The 20,517-nt window shown below is 38.1% G+C and overlaps 1 protein-coding gene across 1 annotated transcript in view; it reads right to left on the bottom strand.

Annotated features, from left to right (window-relative positions):
• sdk2b (sidekick cell adhesion molecule 2b) overlaps positions 1-20,517 on the bottom strand; it is a 543,702-nt gene that overhangs the window by 1,282 nt on the left and 521,903 nt on the right. The window contains exons 43-45 of the mRNA XM_047377275.1: positions 18,803-18,941; positions 9,512-9,641; positions 1,766-1,822 (exon numbers count right to left, since the gene is read on the bottom strand). Of these exons, the coding sequence (XP_047233231.1) occupies positions 1,766-1,822; positions 9,512-9,641; positions 18,803-18,941 (326 nt within the window). The remainder of the gene's footprint in view (positions 1-1,765; positions 1,823-9,511; positions 9,642-18,802; positions 18,942-20,517) is intronic.

The following is a 20,517-nucleotide window of genomic DNA, read 5'->3' as shown; positions in this document are numbered from 1 at the left end:
CCTGTGGCGCTGAAGTGTACTGGAAACCCAGGTTGCATTGATAGTGGCTCATCTGCATTATTGTGTCTGGTGTCTCTCATCTTTCTCTTGACAGTTCCCCATTAGATTCTCAACAGTGTCTAGGTCAGGCAAGTTTACTAGCCAATTAAGCTCAGTAACACCATGGTCAATGTACCAATTTTAGGTATTCTATAGATCAGGGATGCCCAAGCCCAGTCCTTGAGAGCTACTGTCCTGCAACTTTCAGATGCGTTCCTCATCCAACACACCTAAATCAAATGGCTGAATTTCCTCATCAGCATGTCATTCTGCTCTGCAAAGGACTGGTAACAAGCCATTCATTTGATTCAGGTGTGTTGAAGAAGGAATGCATTTACAAATTGCAGCTCTCGAGGACTGGACATAGGCACCCCTGCTATAGATTATCTGTGGACTTTAGGTCAGACCAGTTGCTGGCCAATCAATCACAGATATTCTGACTTTGTAACACAAAGTTGCCCAACAACAGGAGATGGCATGGCTCTCCAAATCATTACTAATGGTGAAAGATTCATATTGGACCTGGGCTTCTATGCCTCTTCACTCTTCCTGCAGACTCTAGGTCCTTGATTTCCCAATGAAATAAAAAAAAATAATTCTACCATCTGAAAAAAGGACTTTAAAGCACAAATCACTGGGCTGTCTAGTCCCTTTTCTCTCAGGCCCAGGAAAGACACTTCTAACATTTTCTCTGATTCAGGTGTGTTTCAACACACGGGCTGTAACAGTTGTAGTCCAAGTCCTGGATTCATCTGTGTGTGGTGGCTCTTGAAGCACTGACTCTGGCTGCATTTAACAACTCATGAATCTCCCCAAACTCTTAAATTGATTTTGCGTCCTTGCAAGGCTAAGGTTATCCCTGTTGCTGGTGCACCTTTTTCTACCACACTTTTCCTTCCATTCAACTTTACATTGATTTTCTTGGTTACATCACCCTGAACAGCCACCTTTTTTAGTGATAACCTTTTGTGGCTGACATTCCTTGTTAAGAGTAACTCTCTGAATGACTATCTGTGGGGAAACTGTCGAGTCAGCAGTTTTCTCATTGATTATAGACTTCATTACATGCAATTTTGTTATTAAAAATGATTTTTATTGGTCTATTGTCATATTATAATTTGATGAGAAACTACATTTTTTGATTTTTCATTACCTGTCAGCCATAATCATCAAACAGAAGTAAAGTTAAATATATCATTGTGTTTGTAATGAATCTATATATCTGGTTTTACCTTTTGAAAACTGAATAACTGAAATAAATAATGACTTTCTGAAGATATCCTAATTTATTGAGATGTTCTTGCACATTAAAATGAGCATGATGTTCCTATTTGACTTCAAGTCATTCCTTTCTAAACAGCAAACACAAATGCAACTGTGCCAATTTAACAACACAACACGAGTACGCATAGACAAAATGGTCAAACATAATCAAAGCATGACTGCAAAAACTGAAGCGTGCACAATTAACAGACCATCAGTACAAGATGGAAAAGGTCAGTTTGTCTAGGTGATTAACCAATCAGTTGAGCTTAGGACAGAAGCTTCGTGTAACTACACTTCATCAGAAAGAAACAACATGTTTTGTTGTTGATTGGTGGAATGTGCCACAATAAACCCCCAATAAAAATGAGAGTCTGGGGTTAAGGATTGGATGGAGACCACTGTGGGGCCATTCACCTGTACCACTACAAACATTAAAAGCAGGCAGCTATTGGAACCTCACCAAATTCAGTGGAAGTGTATGTAGGCCACCTGTCCCATATGAAAACACCAGCGCCTCCTATGGGTGAACAAAACAATGGGTTTTACAGTACATCACCATAACATAATGGTTAAAATGGCCAAGTCATGATGATGATGACATCACAGCAGAATACAGTACTGTACAAAAGGTAATTTAGTATCGACATGCTTTTTTCATTAAACTGGTTATAGTGCTAAACTGGTGTTAGAACTGAATTGGCAAAAGGTGTGCAGAGTCCCAACTTTAATACCATAATTTGATGCAATCTTGGTACTAAATACTTTCCAGGCTGTATTGCTGGAAGCTGTGAAATTTGTGAAAAAAGACCAACAACAAATGTTCTGAGCGAAAAGTTTAAATCACCTGAGATTAACTTTTGGTCCAAAAATTTAAAGATAATATAAACACTGAGCCTCAACATTGTTGAAAAGGTCAGATTAAAACAGGAATAACCTGATCTCTTTTACCCTCATCTTCTTGATGTGTTTTTCTGATATTACATTATGAATGTAGGTCAATAAACAGCATGCAGCCGCTTGCAAAATTATTGTTTTCAGCTGAATTAAACAATTCAGCTTACAACTATCCTTACATTTATAAACACTTTCAGGTCCTTCAGTAGTGCCAGCTGTTGTTTATAAATCACGTTTGGGGCTCTGTTTTTATGTAGGATCATATACAGCTAATTTCACAATTGCTTTCTTAAACAGAATTTATAAATAGCTTTTGCAGCTAAGCTTTTTATAAACAACAGTGTGTAGCTCCAGTTTGTGGCTCTGTTAATTAATGTAGGTCAATGAACAACATCCAGCTGCATTCAGAACTTTGTCATGAGCTCAGTATATAAATGCCATTTGCAGTTATGTTTATAAAGGTGTTTGGCCTTTTAATATAACTAGCTGGTGTTCATACATCATATTTTAAATTATTTCCTGCACTGCAGTCATGGGTTTTTTATTAATGCAAGTGGACGGACCACATAGCACAGCTCTTGCAATGGCTTTTCAGCTGAATTTATAAAACAGTTTAGAAACACTGTTAGATAATTTTAACATCACCACCTGGAGTTTATAAATAATATTTAAAATGGCTTACGCAACTCAAATTTGTGGATCTGTTTTATTAATTTAGAGCAATGGACCACATACCACTATATCACAATGGTGTTTTTCAGCTGATTTTATCTATACACTAAACTAGATCATTCACTGAAACAAGCAATACAAATGTGAGGGTTACAAGGACTGAGATGAAAATTAGAAAGAAAAGCAACATACAGTATTTCTAATTTAAAAAAAATCTCAAATTCTGACAAACTATTTTTCAAGACCAATTTAAGAAACTATTTGGAAATGGGGCTCCTTTGGAAGCAAAATCTAAGGAAATGAGGGGTGGTCCAAGGTCTTCACACACATACACCTTTTGAGCTATTTTGTGTGAATTCTGTGAAAAGCAAGCAACATGTGAAAGCAGTTAATGAATTCACAGACACTGTCTGATTTCAGTAGTTTATTTGACAGGCTAAAATATTATTTAATTCTTTTTCAACTATGTCTGGCTTTATTTCACATTGCCAACATTCCACCTTGTTCAAGGTTGGAGTCGAAAAACTTCTGAATTTATGTCAAAAATAATTTCATTCAGAGAACAAAAATGAATTTGACAACCAAATACTCACTGAGGATTACTTGTGGTCATCTAATTACCAGGGAATTACTCGGCCAAATGTGCCAGCCAGCATTTAATTAGTCACTGGGCCTCCAAACACAAATTGTATTTGGTCATTTATACGAAAAAAGGGCCTGCTTTAGGTTTTATTTCCAAACAAAGAAAAGCAATCATGTTATGTTTAATCAACACTTCACCAGCCACCTTTTAAGTGTTTTTCACCTCAACAAACAGTTTTGATAAAAGATAATGTTGTGTTTGTCGTCTTTTTGTAATATTGTTCAAGCTCAAAGGACAACTGATTTGAAAAGTGTTCTAGTCAAGATAACATATTAAAATAATAAAATAATAAAGTCTTCCAGCAATCATAATTGTTGGTTTATCACTATTATCAATAACTTACTTATCAACTGAAGAACTCAAAGAAAAGATACTTAATGATTTGCCTCTGGGGCATTGCGGTGGAGACACGGCTCTTTATCCCAGCTCATTACAAGCCAATTACTGCAGCTGAATGCTGTGCAAGAAGCAGACTATAGGCATGAAATGCAGCATTGCACCTCAGCCTCAAGGGACCAACCATCACATTTAAGCAGTGAAATGCCTCAAATAGACACATGGCAGCCAAAGTTAATTATTTAATGCTTTTTTTCATCATTTTAATGCTAAATTAGGCAGGGAAAGAGATTACGAAATCTATGCAATTAACTTGTAAAACCACTTGACAGCAGTTTATTTATAATCGGTATGATAAAGATGCTGTAGGTTCTTGTTTATCAATGGTAATATTAGGAAACAGGACAAAATCTCACAGATAAATTAGGACCATAAACAAGCATTTTACTGTTGTTTGCTGGAGAATATGTCATCAGTTGTTACGTATTGTTTAAACAAACTTTCTTAAAGACCTCTGATCTTTGACCTCAGCCTGCTGAAAAACCTGCAGTGCCTTGCAAAACTGTTCAAACTCCTTGTCACATTGCAACAGCAAACTTCAATGTATTTTATCAGAGTTTTAATTGATTGACCAAGAGGAAGAGTACACCCAGTACAGGTCGCCAGTCCATCGCAGAGACACACAGGACAAACAATCACACACGCACACAGTTATACATAAGGGCGATTTAAGAAAGACTAACTAACCAAACAGTCATGTTTTTGGACTGAGGGAGGAAGCCGGCCTACCTGAAGAGAACCCACGCATGCACAGAGAGAACATGCAAAGTCCATGAAAAAAGACCCCAAGACAGGATTTGAACCCAGAACCTTCTCGCTGCAAGGCAGCAGTGCTACCAACTGTTCCACTGTACAGCCCAAAGATAAAATATGGTTTTCAGAATAAACAAAATGAATAAATCTTTAAGATATGGTATGCATTTGATTCTACAAAGTCATTGCTTTGTAGGGTTATCAGAGAAAAGAGGACATAATGTACACTGTAAAAAAATGTAAAAACCATATATGTACATGATTATACACCACTTGTTGTTGGTTTATTGTATTGAATCCCAGTTAAAGAAATTAATGTTTGTGGGTTTAACATGATTAAATGTAAAAAAGCTAACAGGCATAAATGTTTTAACAAGGCACTTTGTGATATAATTTCTTTGTTGTTTCTGTTTTGGCCTGAAAAAAAAGATTAATCATAATTAAATTAGTGCTCTAAACGTTTGTTAAAGATTTATTCAACAACTACAGATGTTGTTCATCATCACAGATACAACAATAACAACATAAATATAATAGTCCACTTGTAATCAGGTCCCCCATCCCCCCAAAACTGGAAATGTATGTCTCTGCATCAAGGAGTCGGTCCTTTATCCTTTGGTTATAGATTATTAAAACTGGGACAGAAAGGAAGGGAGGAGGGTAAGCTCTCCATAGCCCTTTCCTTGATGAAGTGAGCACAGCAAGGACAAAGACACAGAAACAAAGACAATAACATGTATGGACATGACTGGAAAATACATTTTATTTAAAAAATCCCACCTTCAATTACAAGACCTTTATTCATACATTTGGTTATTCTGTCGAAAAAAAAAAAAACATAATAATGATCCATTTTCATCTTTCTGGATAAGACCACCAGATTTGTATTTAAATGCCATTCTGTTTTAAAGAGTTCATGATGCCATGCTGAAATACAAGTTTCACAGGGCCTTTAAGAGAAACAGGACCACAGCATCACACATACTCCACTATACTTAGAAGTAGGCATTAAATGCTTTTGTGTATATTCATCCCGTATTTAACACCTGGCCCACCTGGAGAGATTATTGCATAAAAGCTCAATCTTGGTTTTACTGAGTTAGAGTCCCAGCAGCAGCTAGCTAATTGGCATACAGTTATGCTTGTGATGGTAGGACAGAAAAAGCATTTTCCTGGCATCACTCCAACACAACTGGCTGGCTTATATACATAATGTTTAATGGCTGAAGCTGTCATCCAGCCTCATTTGTCACAGTTTTAGTTGTTAAAACGTATTTAATTATTGCTTTATTCATATTATTTCCTAATTTAACCTGTTAAGCCCTAAGGGTTTTAGAAGCAATTTCCACATGAAATTACATACCTGAAATAAATAAAGTATAGCTCTAGAGTTATAAGGTCTACATGCAAACGTTTGGTACCTGTGTAAAGTTAAGACATAAAAAAATATTTTTAAGTGGAAGCACCATTGCAACTGTTACTATGTCTGATTTATTTGTAATCAAACCAAAAAAAGAAAAAAATTAAACACTCCACACACAGCTCAACCTGCTGACGGGTTGGTTGGGCACATTCACCTACCTTACTTGAATCACCTATTCTCCACAGGAAAAACGGTTACCATGGATTACAAATGAAGTGCCTCTAGATTTCTTAATTGATATAAAAAAGTACTGTACAGAAAGGAAAGAATGTTTGAGCTGCATTTAACCAGTTATTTCCTTGAAAACAATTCTGCACTAACGTGGGTTTTTTTTTTTCACCCATTGAATAAACTCCTATTAAAGATTGGATTTTTCAGACTTGTGGAAAGTGAAATCATGCTTTATGTTTATGAACAATAAATTGTCTTTTTTAATTCTACATGTTGAACACGTTTCTTTAAATTTCCTGGACTCATCTGTCAATAGTTTTTTATTTATTTTGTATTTACTAAATAATGGTAAAAAGGATGTTCCATAATTAAACTATAACATACTATAATATCATCCCATCTTTCCTTATGTGTATAAGGAATGACAGCTCGTCCAATGTCTGGTGGTGCATACATTAACAAGGCACGGATAAAGTTGGAGCCACCATAATGGATCGAGTCTAAACTATTCATCAGAACAATTAATATCAATGGGAATTGAAACTTTGGAGAGCATTAGTGTTGCCCCAAATAGTCTGACTTGCCTTAATAAGAGTAATGGAAGCATGTGGGTTTGTACAGGTTTCTGCATTAAGATATTGTTCTTCTGTGATTAAAGCAATGATAGGCAAATATGTCATCCACAAACCTCTATAAAGCTATCTGTTTCTTAATGCATAAAAACATGTGAAATGATTACCTCCTATGGCACAGATTTATTAGTAAGGCAAAGTCTAATTTAGGAGTAGTCATAGTTTTTGTTCATTTTGGGCCATAACATCATCCAGGAAGCTGTCAAAGCCAAATGGCTGCAGGTATTATTCCCTGCAGAGTCTCAACCAATAAAACTGCAGTGTCCAGTGAGACAGAGAGTCATAGTTTAGAGGCAGAGGAGGACAGATGTAGGCAGAAAAGGAAAGAGAAGGTTTGTGAGAGAAAGCACACGCTTTCATTTCTCTCCTGTGGAATGCTGCTCAGCAGAGAGAGCCTAATCTACACTCCATCTCTGACTCACAGATGAGATCATCTGTCTTCGACCGGTTTCAGCTTTAAATGACACACAAAAATACTTTGCCACAGGGACAACCTTGGAAAATGAGAAAGGCTGTACTATATAAAAAAAAAAGTCAATAGGCCTGTACCTGCAGGCTGGCACAGCAGTAATGGCAGCATTGTTACCCTGCCAAGTAAGTGTTAGCGTCCTCCAAATCTCCTTGTGACAAGGAGTACAATAGTCAACTTATGCTTGCTGAGGAAGGCTCCAGGGATTAAAGAGCAGATCCAGTACGGTGTCACACAGATAGCTTAGCGTTATCCCCTCAATAAAACTTCAAAGAACATTCCTCGACTTTCAAAGGACTAGTTGGTGCTGATATGGACCCTGTCAGGGGAATGGCAGCAGAGCCCTGGGGTAACAGGAAGGCCTCTAGATGTTTCAGTCAAAAACAAACATCAGCTCATTTAGCAAAGAGCGAGCCACCAGACAGCTGTTGTCATCTTAGGTTGAAAGGGGCTGTATTTGACAAAAATCAAGTACAAACTCTAAGTACGTCAGATGGGTGCAGAACTATCTAAAAGACTTGTTTGAGGGAATGTCACAGTGCAGTGAAAGGTCCTGTCTGTTGTAATTCATTGAAGAGAGATTTTATTGGATCTGGAAATAGGGCTTGGGTCCCGATAAGGCCAAGCGAGGAGAGATGTCTGGCTGCGGAATTCACATCAGGGACATGTGAGAGGTGTTCAACAATAATTTGTGTCAGGAATTCACAATAAAGGGTGAAAGTAAATGCAGCTATTTGTGTATTTTATGAAACCTTTGTTATAGGAAATTTTAGTGCCTTGCTTGATTTGCTCCTTGATACGCTACAGGAATTAACAAAAGTATTAGAACCCCTCAGTGTTGTTCCATTCTTCTCTTATTTAGTCTTAGAGTAATGGTTTCTCAGCCTTCTGCTTGCATCTGTGGGAGATAATATGTATACCACACTGTTAAGATTATATCTAGGACAACAGGTAAAGCTGAATCTAAGTGACAATCATCAGTCTCTGGATACAAATTTTTCTACAATACCTTTTGCAGTGACCAATTAACCTAACAGGCATGTCTTTGGACTGTGGGAGGAAGCCAGAGTACCCGGTGAGAACCCACGCATGCACAGGGAGAACATGCAAACTCCATGCAGAAAGACCCCCGGCCGGGAATCGAACTCAGGACCTTCTTGCTGCAAGGCAACAGTGCTACCAACTGCGCCACCATGCAGCCATGATGCAAATTGTGATTTCAGAAATTTTGACTTGACAGGGATGGTTTCAAATGCATGTCATACTTTTCAGATTTTCATTTGTGAAACATTTTTAAAGACTATATATCCTTTTCCTTCGATTTTTTAATTCTGCACTACTTTGTGATGGCCTACCACATCAAATCCCAATAAAATACACTAATGTTTATGCTTGTGATCTGGCAAAACATGAAAAAGTTCAGCGAGTATAAATACTTTTTCCAGGCTGGGAAAAGTATTAAAAGATGTAAAACAATTTAGAGAAAAAAAAATCACGGTTTAATGAAAGTGAAAAGCAGAAAGTAGGTTGACTGACATTCTGATCAATAGAGAAACAGAGAAAAGCAGAGTTTATTGATTTTAATCTCTTACTGGGAAAAGGTAGTTTGGGTCATGATGAAGCAGAGGCCACAATTCAGACAATCCACCATTAATTGGTAGTGATCCATTTACTATATGGACTTTAAATAAATCAAAAACGGTGGGAGTTTTCCAGTGAGATCACACTGACCTGATGGAATTAAAATGAAAATTGGATAGACCATGTGGCTGGAGTGCAATTTTTCCAATGGCTTTTATAACAGGAGTAGTAGTAGAACACAGCCAGGATTGCAAGTGGACATTTACTGAGTGACATTTTCCACAAAACTAAAAACTGCTGTGCAGCCAGTGGGCAAAGTCATTAATCTCTCATCTCTGAGCGTGCATTAGTTGCAGCTATAACCTATAACTTGGAATCAGGTGACTGACACAAATACAATAGGAACAGACAAAATATGCAGCACTGTTGACAATGCAAGTCTGAATTCAGGAGGAATTCAGAGCAGTGACAGTGTGCACACACATAGGCACACAAATGAAACAGATGCTGCTTTATGAAGACAGGACAGAGATCAGAGGATATGTGGGATAAAGGATGTAGCGCTACTGCACCTGTGAGTCAGAGATTTCTGAAGGTTTCTCAGTCAGGCTGTTGCTCTCCGCAGGGATCAGGTCATTGTATTTGGTGCTCACATCCTCGTCTGAATAGTGGAGACTGCCTGGACTGGGCCTGGGTGGAGACCTGGAGAAAAGACAAAGGAAAATGATCAGGTAAACTTTTAATGTAGGATGTCCATTAAACTGACATCACTGACAGTTGTACTTCGAAGAGTAATGAATGATTGCCCTACTTTGGTCTAATTTTCCTACTTTTTTTTTACATTCCTCAATGTGGTAATAGTGTGCATCATCAAAGAGAAGTTGAACAACCAAATCTAACAACTTGTTTTTGTTGCATTGACATCTTTGTGAGGGAAGAGGGGGAAAGTAGCAAAATTCCCTCCTGAAAGAGTAATGACTGTGTCCTGCCTGGCTTTGACAGTAATTTATTTTATGTACATGCACCCTTTTGTCATATTTACCCAGATTATTAGACAATACCAGCTCACTTGCCCCCCAAAAAGGAAAAAGCTTTTTAAAATTCATATCTAAGCCAGTTTTTCCTTGCCTGATTGTATAAATGTTTCTGAATTTATTTTACTTTGATTAATTTGAAATTAATCCACAGAAAGAAATGACATTATTTTTGAGGAACTGGCACACTTGCAATGATCCAGGGACACAGTGTCACAGGCAGATGGTGGAGCATACATTAGTCAGTCTAAATAGTGAATGAAGGTCTACAGAGGATGTTTCATAGATGTATTAGATGTCATTACAGGCGCGTGATGTAGTTTGACTGGTAGTTGCTTTTTGGGCATGAATCAAGCTGGGTATGGTATTTCGAACTGTAACTCCGGTTCAATTTTTGATGCCTTCATTTGCACCCTATAATGTTTGAGAAATACCAGACCCTTGTAATTTGAATTATTTACTGACCGATTGCTCAGATATGGGGACTAGAGTGTGAGAATTAATTATGAGTGTTGTTGAGATCTGTATCACGAAAAAACTCAGAAAGTTAAGGAGACATTTGAAACAGGGTGAGTGTAAAGCAATATCCCAAGCATTAAACATCTTACAGAAGACTAAGTAATCCATCATCCAATAACAGGGAACGGTTACTGCACACCTGCCTAGCCTGACCAGACTAGCAAGGAAAGGATAAACCAGAAGATAAGCTAAGAGATTATGGTAACTCTGGAGGAGCTGCAGATCCACGATTCAGGTGGGAGAATCTAATACAATAAGGCTTAGTCTGCATTCCATAGTTCTGGTTTTATTATAGAAGTGTGTCAAGACTGGTCAATGATTGATAGAAAGCAAAAGGAATTCCCCTCTGCAGTTTAATACAAGCCATTTAGGTGACACAGCAAACACATGAAAAAAGGTGTTCTGGTCAGATGAGACTTAAACTGAATTTTGTGGTTACATGCAAAATGCTTTGTGTAGCGACAAACTGACACCCTTAACACAACGTGAAAACTGGTGGTGACAGCATTAGGCTGTGGGAATTAATTTCTTCAGCAGGTACAGCGAAGCTGGTCAGGGTTACAGAAAAGTTTGATAAGGCTGAAGACAGTGCAAACCTGGAAGAAAACCTGTTAGAAGCTGCAAAAGACATAAGACTAGAGAGGTGGTCAACCGTCCAGCAGGGTAACGTAAACATCGTTGTAATTGAGAATAGTCGGCAAGTCTGGTGTTCACAGATGCTCTCAGATGGTGTGTACCCAATGAAGTTGTTCATTTCAAAGCTGACCAAATTACATCCATATCTGGGTGTTTTTTCACAGAGAGTGTAACTATTCTTTAAACATCACATGAATTCATGAGAAAAACAAAGTAAATTCTGAATTATAAGCAAATGCAGATCACTCAAGGTTAATTTAATTCTCATTACTCCCCAATAATCTCGCTCCATTCTTTCATGTTCCCAAGTGTGCCCATCTGCATGTGAATGTGTGTGTGTATGCGTTCTGCTTGATGAGAATCATGAGATGGTCATTAGATTTCTGCTTCCAGCCGGAGTCTCCTGGAATGAATAAATCCCTGATTCAGCCCCCTCTCTGTGGGTTGTGGAATGTCAAACCACTCGGCTCTTGTGACTAAATTATAAACAGATATCTTGCAGGGTCATGAAATGAAAAGCAGTCTTAGGCTTTCCTCCAACAAATGTTATCGCAGGCAACTGACCGATGTCTTGGATTAAAGTGTCAGTGGCACACTGCGCTAATCAAATGTGTCGTTCGGATCTGAGCTTCATGCGATTTTGCAAAGACGAGATTTTTAGTTAGACTGGAAGGAGGAGTGAGAAAAAGATCTGTAGAGAAATATTTAGAGAAATGGCAACGACTTGTCAGAGTTTTCTCTTTTATAAGTAGACTGAAAAAGAAATCTCTTGCAACCAAATCTTCTCCTTACTTTCCCCTGTCATTGCTGCTGTTAAACAAACAGCCATCTGTTTCTGCTGATTGGTGTTAGTTTGGCTGAGACATCTGGGACATTCTGACTGCTGTTGACTTTCCAGGCTACAGGGTCGACCGCCAGTCGCTGCCCTGCCCCTGGAGCCAAGGAAGCGAACACAGCTGCTTTATGCATCTAAGCATTTGCATAAGCATTTTCTAGATTAATGCATGTGGAAAGCATTTCAAAAATGTGTTGTAGGCAAATTGTAACAGTCATCTTAAAACTGTGGCACAAAAACCAAAGGTACTATAGGAAAATCAACACATGGACACAGATACAATAGGAACAAACAAATGAAATATACGCATGTATATTATATATATATATATATATATATATATATATATATATATATATGTTATTTTTTAATTTTATTTACTTTCTTTGCATTAGCGCCCCCCGTGGTGGCTGGCATATATAGTGCCTCAACTCAAAAGGTATTTTACACTGAAAAAATAACAAGATCCAAATGAAAATCCTGTTATCCATAAGCTTTATATAAAGGAACAGGAATAAAGACATAAAACTCATTAACTAAAATTGACTTCCACTTTTTTTACAAGGTTCAATTAGTAATTAATTCTAGCTGGCCTGTAAAAACACATAAGGCATAGACTTTTTTCTCCTGTTGCAGCTATAAGGTAGATATTCACAGTAGACATTCTGTTATTTGCTGTTGTTGAGTGGCATTTGACCACACTCTTGCAAAAGAGGGTCTGGTATTGTGTCCAAGACTGTATGTGAAAACTATTCTCTAGTATTATCACTGGAGAATAACATAAAACTCTAATTGGACCCAGCTGTGCAAATTTTATTAAACGTTTGGACCAAATACTGCAGAAATCTACTGACCAACTAAACTGCAGTACATTTCACCGTTATTTTACAGTGCATACAACTGAAACTTCAGACAGTGAAAGAAATATGGGACCTTTAAAGAGCTCTTCTTCTTGATATACTTGAATTCCAGACAGTTTTAGATGTTTTTTGTTTTGCATGGTGTGACACGGTTGTATAGTTGTTGACACTGTTTAGTGAATTTCTACCAAACAGGTTTAAATGCTAAAATGGGGTGAGTACTTTCAGTTTCTGCCACCAAAATGCTGAAAAACCTCCTGGGATGGTCTTGGGTGGGGCAGGAGAAGGAATCATATTTGCAGGGGCCTGGGTATCAGTTTAAAGAGCCAAAAACCAATTAGAATAGGAGTGGAACATTTAAAATCTTTCAGTTAGCTTAATGGTTCAGCTACAAAAAAACTAAATGTGGAAGCTCTGAAAAGTTTGCAATGACAAGTATCAATCACAGTGTAGCCACAGCTGCTAAAATTAAACCGTTTAAGCTGTGAATTACAAGGACAGAAATATTACAAATGATAAATAACAGTAAAACAACTAAGAAATCATCTCAACTCACAAACCATAAGACATTTCTACTCAGCAAAACCTTAGAGAGCAAAACAAAAAATGGAGCCAATGTGAAGAAATGCTATTGTGAGCTTTCTGCGACTTTATGAAAAACTACTTGTATATAAGCAAAAAGGGATCACAGCCCACCTTCACCTGTTCTCATCAAGTTTTATACATTGTCGAGTGAGGCCTAAATTATTTATGAGCACTCTTGCTCTCATAGAGAAGGGGTTGACTTAACCCTCTGGCTGCAAACTTCAGTTAGTGTTATATCAGGTATCTAGTGGGAACCCTGAGCATGGGCCCTCCTCAAGCTAAATGGACTCATTAACACGTCTGGAATGTTCAACAGCTTTGTCAATCAAGAGTATTTAATAGCATGTCAATCTAGACTGAATTACTTCACTAGGAGCTCTTTAAACCCCAAATTAGACTGTCAGGGTTGGCTTCAAACCACTCATTGCAAATTGAAAATATGCTTTTAATCCATCGGTCTTCATCAGCAAACACTTTGAACTTTGATGTAGGCTCTGAAACACATGGTTAGTTTTACAAAAAGTATAGTTTCTGTGCTTTCTGAGTTTATCCGGACTTAGGTACGGATAAACTCATTAGGTACATTAGGTACGGTTCTCATTTATTCTCTCTCTGGGATCATTTCAATCATAAATAAAAAAAAACAGAAAGAAACTGGACTTCATTTACATGTTTATAAAGACGTTTCACCTTTCATCTCAAAGGCTTCTTTGGTTCTAACTGTAGTCAGTTGAGGAGTGTCAACTGAAGGTGCACTGGGAGATCAGCTGAGAGGAAATCAAATGATTTTACAACTTCATCGTCACTTATTGGTAACTGGCCAGGTGAAAACAAAAAAAAAATCAAATATTTTTCCAATCACCGTATACAGTTGAAACCAAATATTTTTGTGATCTATATAAAAAAACACATGCAAATATTTTTTCTTAGTGACATTAAATCAGAACAAACTTTTTCTGTTTTAGGTCATTTAGGAAGAACAAAATAATTTTTATATGCTAAAAGCCGCAATAATGAGAGAATGTTTTAATCAAGTATGACAAATATTGACCGATACCGACGAGATGCTATGACCTGGTTGTTAAGCTATTGCAATCTGGTCCTTGTGAAACTGGCTCAAATCCTTACACTTCTCTATTGTTCCTGCTTTTAATACATCAATATAAAAGACAAAATGTTCTGTTGCTGACTAATATATCCAAACCCACTAATAGGTGCCATGGGGGAAGAGATAATCAATGATATTCACTTGTTAGACCTGATCAGAGCTTCACTGTCACATCGTCAGTTACTGCAGTCACAACTTCAGTTTTAAAACTTTTACTATCAAAGTTATATGAGGAACCAACGAGTTCCAAGATTGATCAGAAGAAAAGCTGTATTTTAACCTAAAAGAAACCTTTGAATGTTGGAAAAGTTGAGAGAGCCAAACATGAACATACATCTTAATTATAATCACAGTTACCGTATTTAACTCTAATCTCCACAAGGACAGAAAAATCAACATTAGAATCTGACATTTGCTGTCTGACACAGCTTCTGAATTAGACAGAGTACAGTGGAATTAAGAACGTGTGATTTTTTATCTGAGTCTGAGTCTGCTGCTTTCTTCCCGTCTTTGGTACTCTGAGACCAGAGATCACGATGTGGTATTAATCTGCAAGCGGAGGCTCAGGTGTCAGGATTAGGGTTTCTCCTCTATGAGCTGAGTTCAAAGAGAGCTGATTCTCCGAATACATCTGTGCATTCTTCCACTGCCAGACTCCACACCCCACCACCCCACCCCCAAACCTCTCTTCATATCAGAAAAGTAGTAAGAAGTTGCCTGGAAGCTTCTCAAAGACCCAAGGCTACTTTGATCTGTCCTTAAGGTTACATATACAAAGCCAGAGAACCTAAATATGTTTCTCATATTCATTCACACAAAAAAGACTTTGACATTGTCTACTGGACATGAATCCTGTAACTCCTCTTCTAAATGATTTCCACATGAAATAAAGCCACTGTTTATAGGCTCCTAAGAAGCTTTTAACTCTTTTAACAATATGACGGCAGTGGTTTCTGAATTAAAATCTTGTGCAAAGTGTAAACATGTTCTGAAGATTAAATGTAAGAATGTAGTTAGGTTTTGGAGCATAGGTGCTAGTAAAGCATATTTTCAAAGGAACAAAGAGAATTCAGACATAGAGAAGCATGAGTAAAACCATTTATGTGCTAGGTTTAAAGAGCATATTTTAGAATGCTTGCACATTTTCACTAAGGTTGAGCTCTGGACTTCTGAACTCTTTTCTATTTTAGTCATTCTGTTGAAGATTCACTGCTGTGTTTGGGATTATTGTTCTGTGGTATAGCTAATATACAAATAGTCTGATATTTGATCCCAGAATCTTTGATTAATGCAAATTAGGAAAACAAAGTTGTACTTTACTCTGTTCAGAACACAAGCCTGTGTTCAGGGATGTTGCTCAAACTAGTTATTATTCCCTCCATGTTGCAAATTTGTACAAAAGCTTGAAAAAGAAAGAAACCAAGCACAAGGCAGCCATCCATGCAACTGAAAGAGAGATAAGATTAAACACAGAACACCAAACCTGGACATTAATGCACAACACCAGGCCACCCAAGAAAAACTCTAGAAGAGTCTACAGCTTGAAGATGAATTTGAAAGGAAAGGATATATTTGGTGATTTGTCCATTGAAAAGGAGGACATAAGGAGAAAGGTAGGCTGAAAGGTAGTAGCTTGAAGACCTAATGCATGTGATCTATTTTAATGCCCTGTCGTTTACACTCAATATTTTCAGTGTTGTGCACAAATGTGTTTAAACAAGCAAATTCACAAGTGACGAGGGTTTCACACATTTTGAGAACGAGCCCACTTGAACTGAGCATAGAATGGCTGACAAACTCTGTCACCTTTAGCAGTGAGTGTCTGCTCCAGACAGATGTTTTTAACATAAACCATTGCTATTTAATGCAAAAAAGTGGACATGTTATTGTCATTTCCTGCATAGTGATCCCTCTGTAAATATCTGAATGATCCTTGTGAGGTTTGAAATAATTATGCAGGCAGCAAACAGCAATAACTTCTATAACCTTACTAGTTCACTGTTTAACACTGCAACATTGACCACTTCCTTGTCTCTTACCTGACTCGTTTGGTCTTTCAGTATCTGGTAATTTTTTCCCTTCAATCTCAACCACAATCCTGTTTCACAATCCTGCGGCAAGAAGCTTTAATTCCTTCACTTTCTCAAACCTTATCCACTTTACACCACATACTGTGAGTAGATTCAGGGAAAACTATGGATGCTAACGCCACCCTTTGAGGGTGAGACTGGTGGCTACATGTAACTTTTAGCATATTCCTATGAGAAATGTCTTGTTTTGACGAGAAACCACCCGTTTTTTATTTAAAACAATGGATTGTCAGATTTATTCTTCCATGTGATACGTTGTTGTGCCCTGTACAATGGACCCCCATATATGTTTGCACCCCTGGTAAAGATCTGTAAAGAGCAATAAACTAGTAAAGAGCATTTTATTTCAATTGCATAATCTTAGACCTAAGAACTGTGGAAAAAACAACCTTTAATTTGAATAGCTTTATTCACAGAGCGGGAGGGAAATCTATTGATAATCTTGTTACTTTTTTTTAAAAACACAGATGCCACAATTATTTGCTACACTTGCATGAAATGAAATAAGTGTGTTTACTTTTTTCATTGCTCAGAGTGTATAAGAACTTTTAATTAGTTCCCCATCACTTTCTGCAATCTAAATATCACAGGACACATGTGTCCATTTCTCTTAACCACTCCTCGCTACAGTGAATGAAGATTGAAATGTATCTCGACAACATGCACAAGGAGGAGGATGGTAGCACAGATGCAAGCATCATTCAGAGCTCATTGTGTGAAATGAGAACTGCAGCACATAGGAGCATCTTGGGGATAGGTGTTCAGGTGCAGCTGTACTGTGGGGGCTTCCTCGTGGTGTCTTTTGGGATCTCTGGGGGATCCCTGGCCTCAGTCGGTGATGGGCTGGTATGGGCACTGGTTAAATGGGGGCTACTTGGGGATTCATGCTGGTGCTTTGGAGCCCACACCATCCTTCCTCACATATTTAACACCACACAGGAGTAGTGTCTTGGGGCCTTGTGGGCATGGGGGAGCACCAAGCATTGCCCTCCTTCTGCTTTCTTTGGCCCTATCCTGCACCTCAGTTTAATGCACTAGAGACACTTAGGGCTTTGGCAGGGGGAGACTCTGCTGTCAACAAGGAGTGGTCGATCTCATGCACCCTAGCCACAACACCAATTTTAATGCACCTTGAAACATGCACAACTGCATTCATCACAATACTTAATTTTACCACAGACACACACACGCAAACACCACGGAGGGGGGGTTATGCTCGGGGGGCACGGCTGCTGGGGTGAACTGGTGCCTGTTTGAAGTGTTGGAGGTTCTTGATGGGGTATCCCCTCCTTGGTGCTGGGTGGTCTTGCTGCCGGGGGTTGCTGCAGGCCCTGTGATGCTTTATGTCTGGCTGCCTGGGACTGCTGCTGCCTTTCGGAACCAGGTCTACCTGTCCTTTGTTACTCTTAGGCACTGTGGATTGCAGGCCTTCTACCATTCTCGCCACACTTAGAAATGTACACTTCCAGGTAAAAAACTTATGCTTACACACACCCATTCAACACAAATACTATTAGTACACATGTATCAATACACAATTACTCAAATAGTTGAAGGTCATACCAATATAGGTCACTATAACACAAATGTGGCCGGCCTCCTCTGATACTGAATTGAATCCGGAATTAATAAAGTTAATCACGCAATTAGGGTACTGTCTGAAGACATGCCTGTTGTAGAGCAAAACTACCCTGGTACTTGTAGGCAACCATCTCCTCAATATGGTATGCCTAAAATGCTGCAACAGGACACATAAAAAAGACTCTGGAAAACTTGATGGAGTGCATGGCATCATGAACCTTTTTGAAATACCCAGGTGGTGGTGAAACTTTTTATTTTAAATAAAAATCTTTTGCCTCTGTCAGAAAACTGAACATGGATCATTATGGGTCTTTAGGAAGGATAATGATCCAAAACATACGACCAAATCAAAACAGAAATAGATCCCCCGATACAAAATCTCCCTTTTGTCAATCTGACTAAATTTAGTCTGATTGACAAAAGGAAGAAAATACTAAGTATTAAAAACACAGGCACCTATAAATGTGGCACGAGCGATTTTATAATAAAAAAACAAAACATGAACTTCTTAATAAGTGTTTTTCCTGACTGAATAAATGTATTAAATGAAAAAGGTTAGATTTTTGTTTTTCTTCTCTGTGATGTTAGGTTACTGTAAGAAGAGGATAACCTCACCTGGTATAGATGCCATTCTTCCGGCAGAAAGAGTTTTTTACTGACAGCCGTCGGTTGTTGAGCTCTAGAGCGGGGAAGCGGCCTTCGTCAAGACTGACCATGTCTCCGTGGGTCAGAGCATTGCAATTGGAGTTGTTACCTGGACACACGTATAGAGAAACTGTGTGACCACAGGCAAGGGGAAACAGGGAAGTTAGTGTTCGGGAGGATATGTTGAACTGATTATTACATGATCAGTAAGTAAGTGCTTAAACACGTTCAGGAATAAAACAATTAAAAACAAATTGGAAAATAAATGCGATCGCATTGAAGTTGTTGATAGGTGCCAACAACTTCAATAAAAATGTTCAATCTTGATGAGATTTTTGAGATTAAAGGATGGAAATTATGAAAAACATCTGAAATGCTTCCCTTCATGGTTTTGTTCTGTGTCTTGGAAAAGCATTACTTTATAAAAAGTTGTGCATTAAGTCACATTACATTCACAAATGTCAAAGTATTGTATGTGATACACCAACACAAAGTAGACCGTGTAGTGGAAGGGAAATGGTACATGGCTTTCAAGCACAAATGTGGAAGAAGGTGCTCTGGTCAGATGAGACCAACATAGACTTTTTTTGGCCTACATTCAAAATGCTATGTGTAGCAAAAACTGAGTCACCCTGAAAACACAATCTCCACGGTAACCCATGGTGGTGGCAGCATCATGCTGTGGAGATGCTTTTCTTCAGCAGGGACAGGTAAACTGGTCAGGGTGTATGTATAGATAGATGGAGCTAAATACAGGTAAATCCTTGATGAAAACATGTTGAAGGCTGCAAAAAAATTAAACTTAGGTGAAAGTTCACCTTCCAGACCCTAAACATACAGCCAAAGCAACAATGGAATGGTTCAGATGAAAGGAAATTAACATGTTTGGATGGCCTAGTCAAAGTCCAGATCAATATTCGTATGTTGGTACCAGTGTGAGAAAATGTAAAAAAGTTCAAAGAATACCTTGCAATCCCTGTTTAGTTCATACCTTCAGGACAGATTGTTTTGCCAACTTGGGATGAAAAACAATCAAGTTTGGAGTTATAGTCTCCTTCACTTTTATTCCAAAAGTAGCAGCAAATGAGCAATACAGCAAAAATACTGATTCTGTTTAATTCAGCTGCTGGAGGGAACTGAGTTGACTGTCGATTTATTTCCTTCACAGAAAGAAACCATTGCTCACTCTTTCTCTCTGTTTTCAGCTTTACTGCACTGGTCTAACTAGTTTCCAGCTGCAACCTTGTAGCAAACAAACAGCTACAAGATGGGGATTGATTTTCACATCCAACTCTTAGCTAGAAGGCAGACAAAACTGCCTCCCAAAACATGTCAAGTATTCCTTTTAAATATGACTCGTTTAAAGGCAAGCATATAGTCTGGTTAGGATGAGAAAGAAGGATGTGAACAATAAAATGTGTAGCTCTGTGTGTAAACACTGTGGAAACTATATTAAATATAGTAAACACCTATTCTCTTGGACTGTTGACTATAACTGCCCAAATTATAATGCTATAAACTAGAAGTGTTGTATATAAATGTTTTATGTGACTACTGGTTACTACTGCCATATGTTAGGTTATAAGCCCTTTCTCACTGCCCCAGCAAAGCCAGGTCTCGTGTCTCCTGGAGGCTATTCAGGGTCAAGTGGTGGTTATGCAAACAGTGAAAAAGAAAAATGCACT

This window comes from Girardinichthys multiradiatus, chromosome 10 (genome assembly GCF_021462225.1).
Source record: "Girardinichthys multiradiatus isolate DD_20200921_A chromosome 10, DD_fGirMul_XY1, whole genome shotgun sequence".
NCBI lineage: Eukaryota > Metazoa > Chordata > Actinopteri > Cyprinodontiformes > Goodeidae > Girardinichthys > Girardinichthys multiradiatus.
This window is presented reverse-complemented; position numbering and strand designations above follow the sequence as displayed.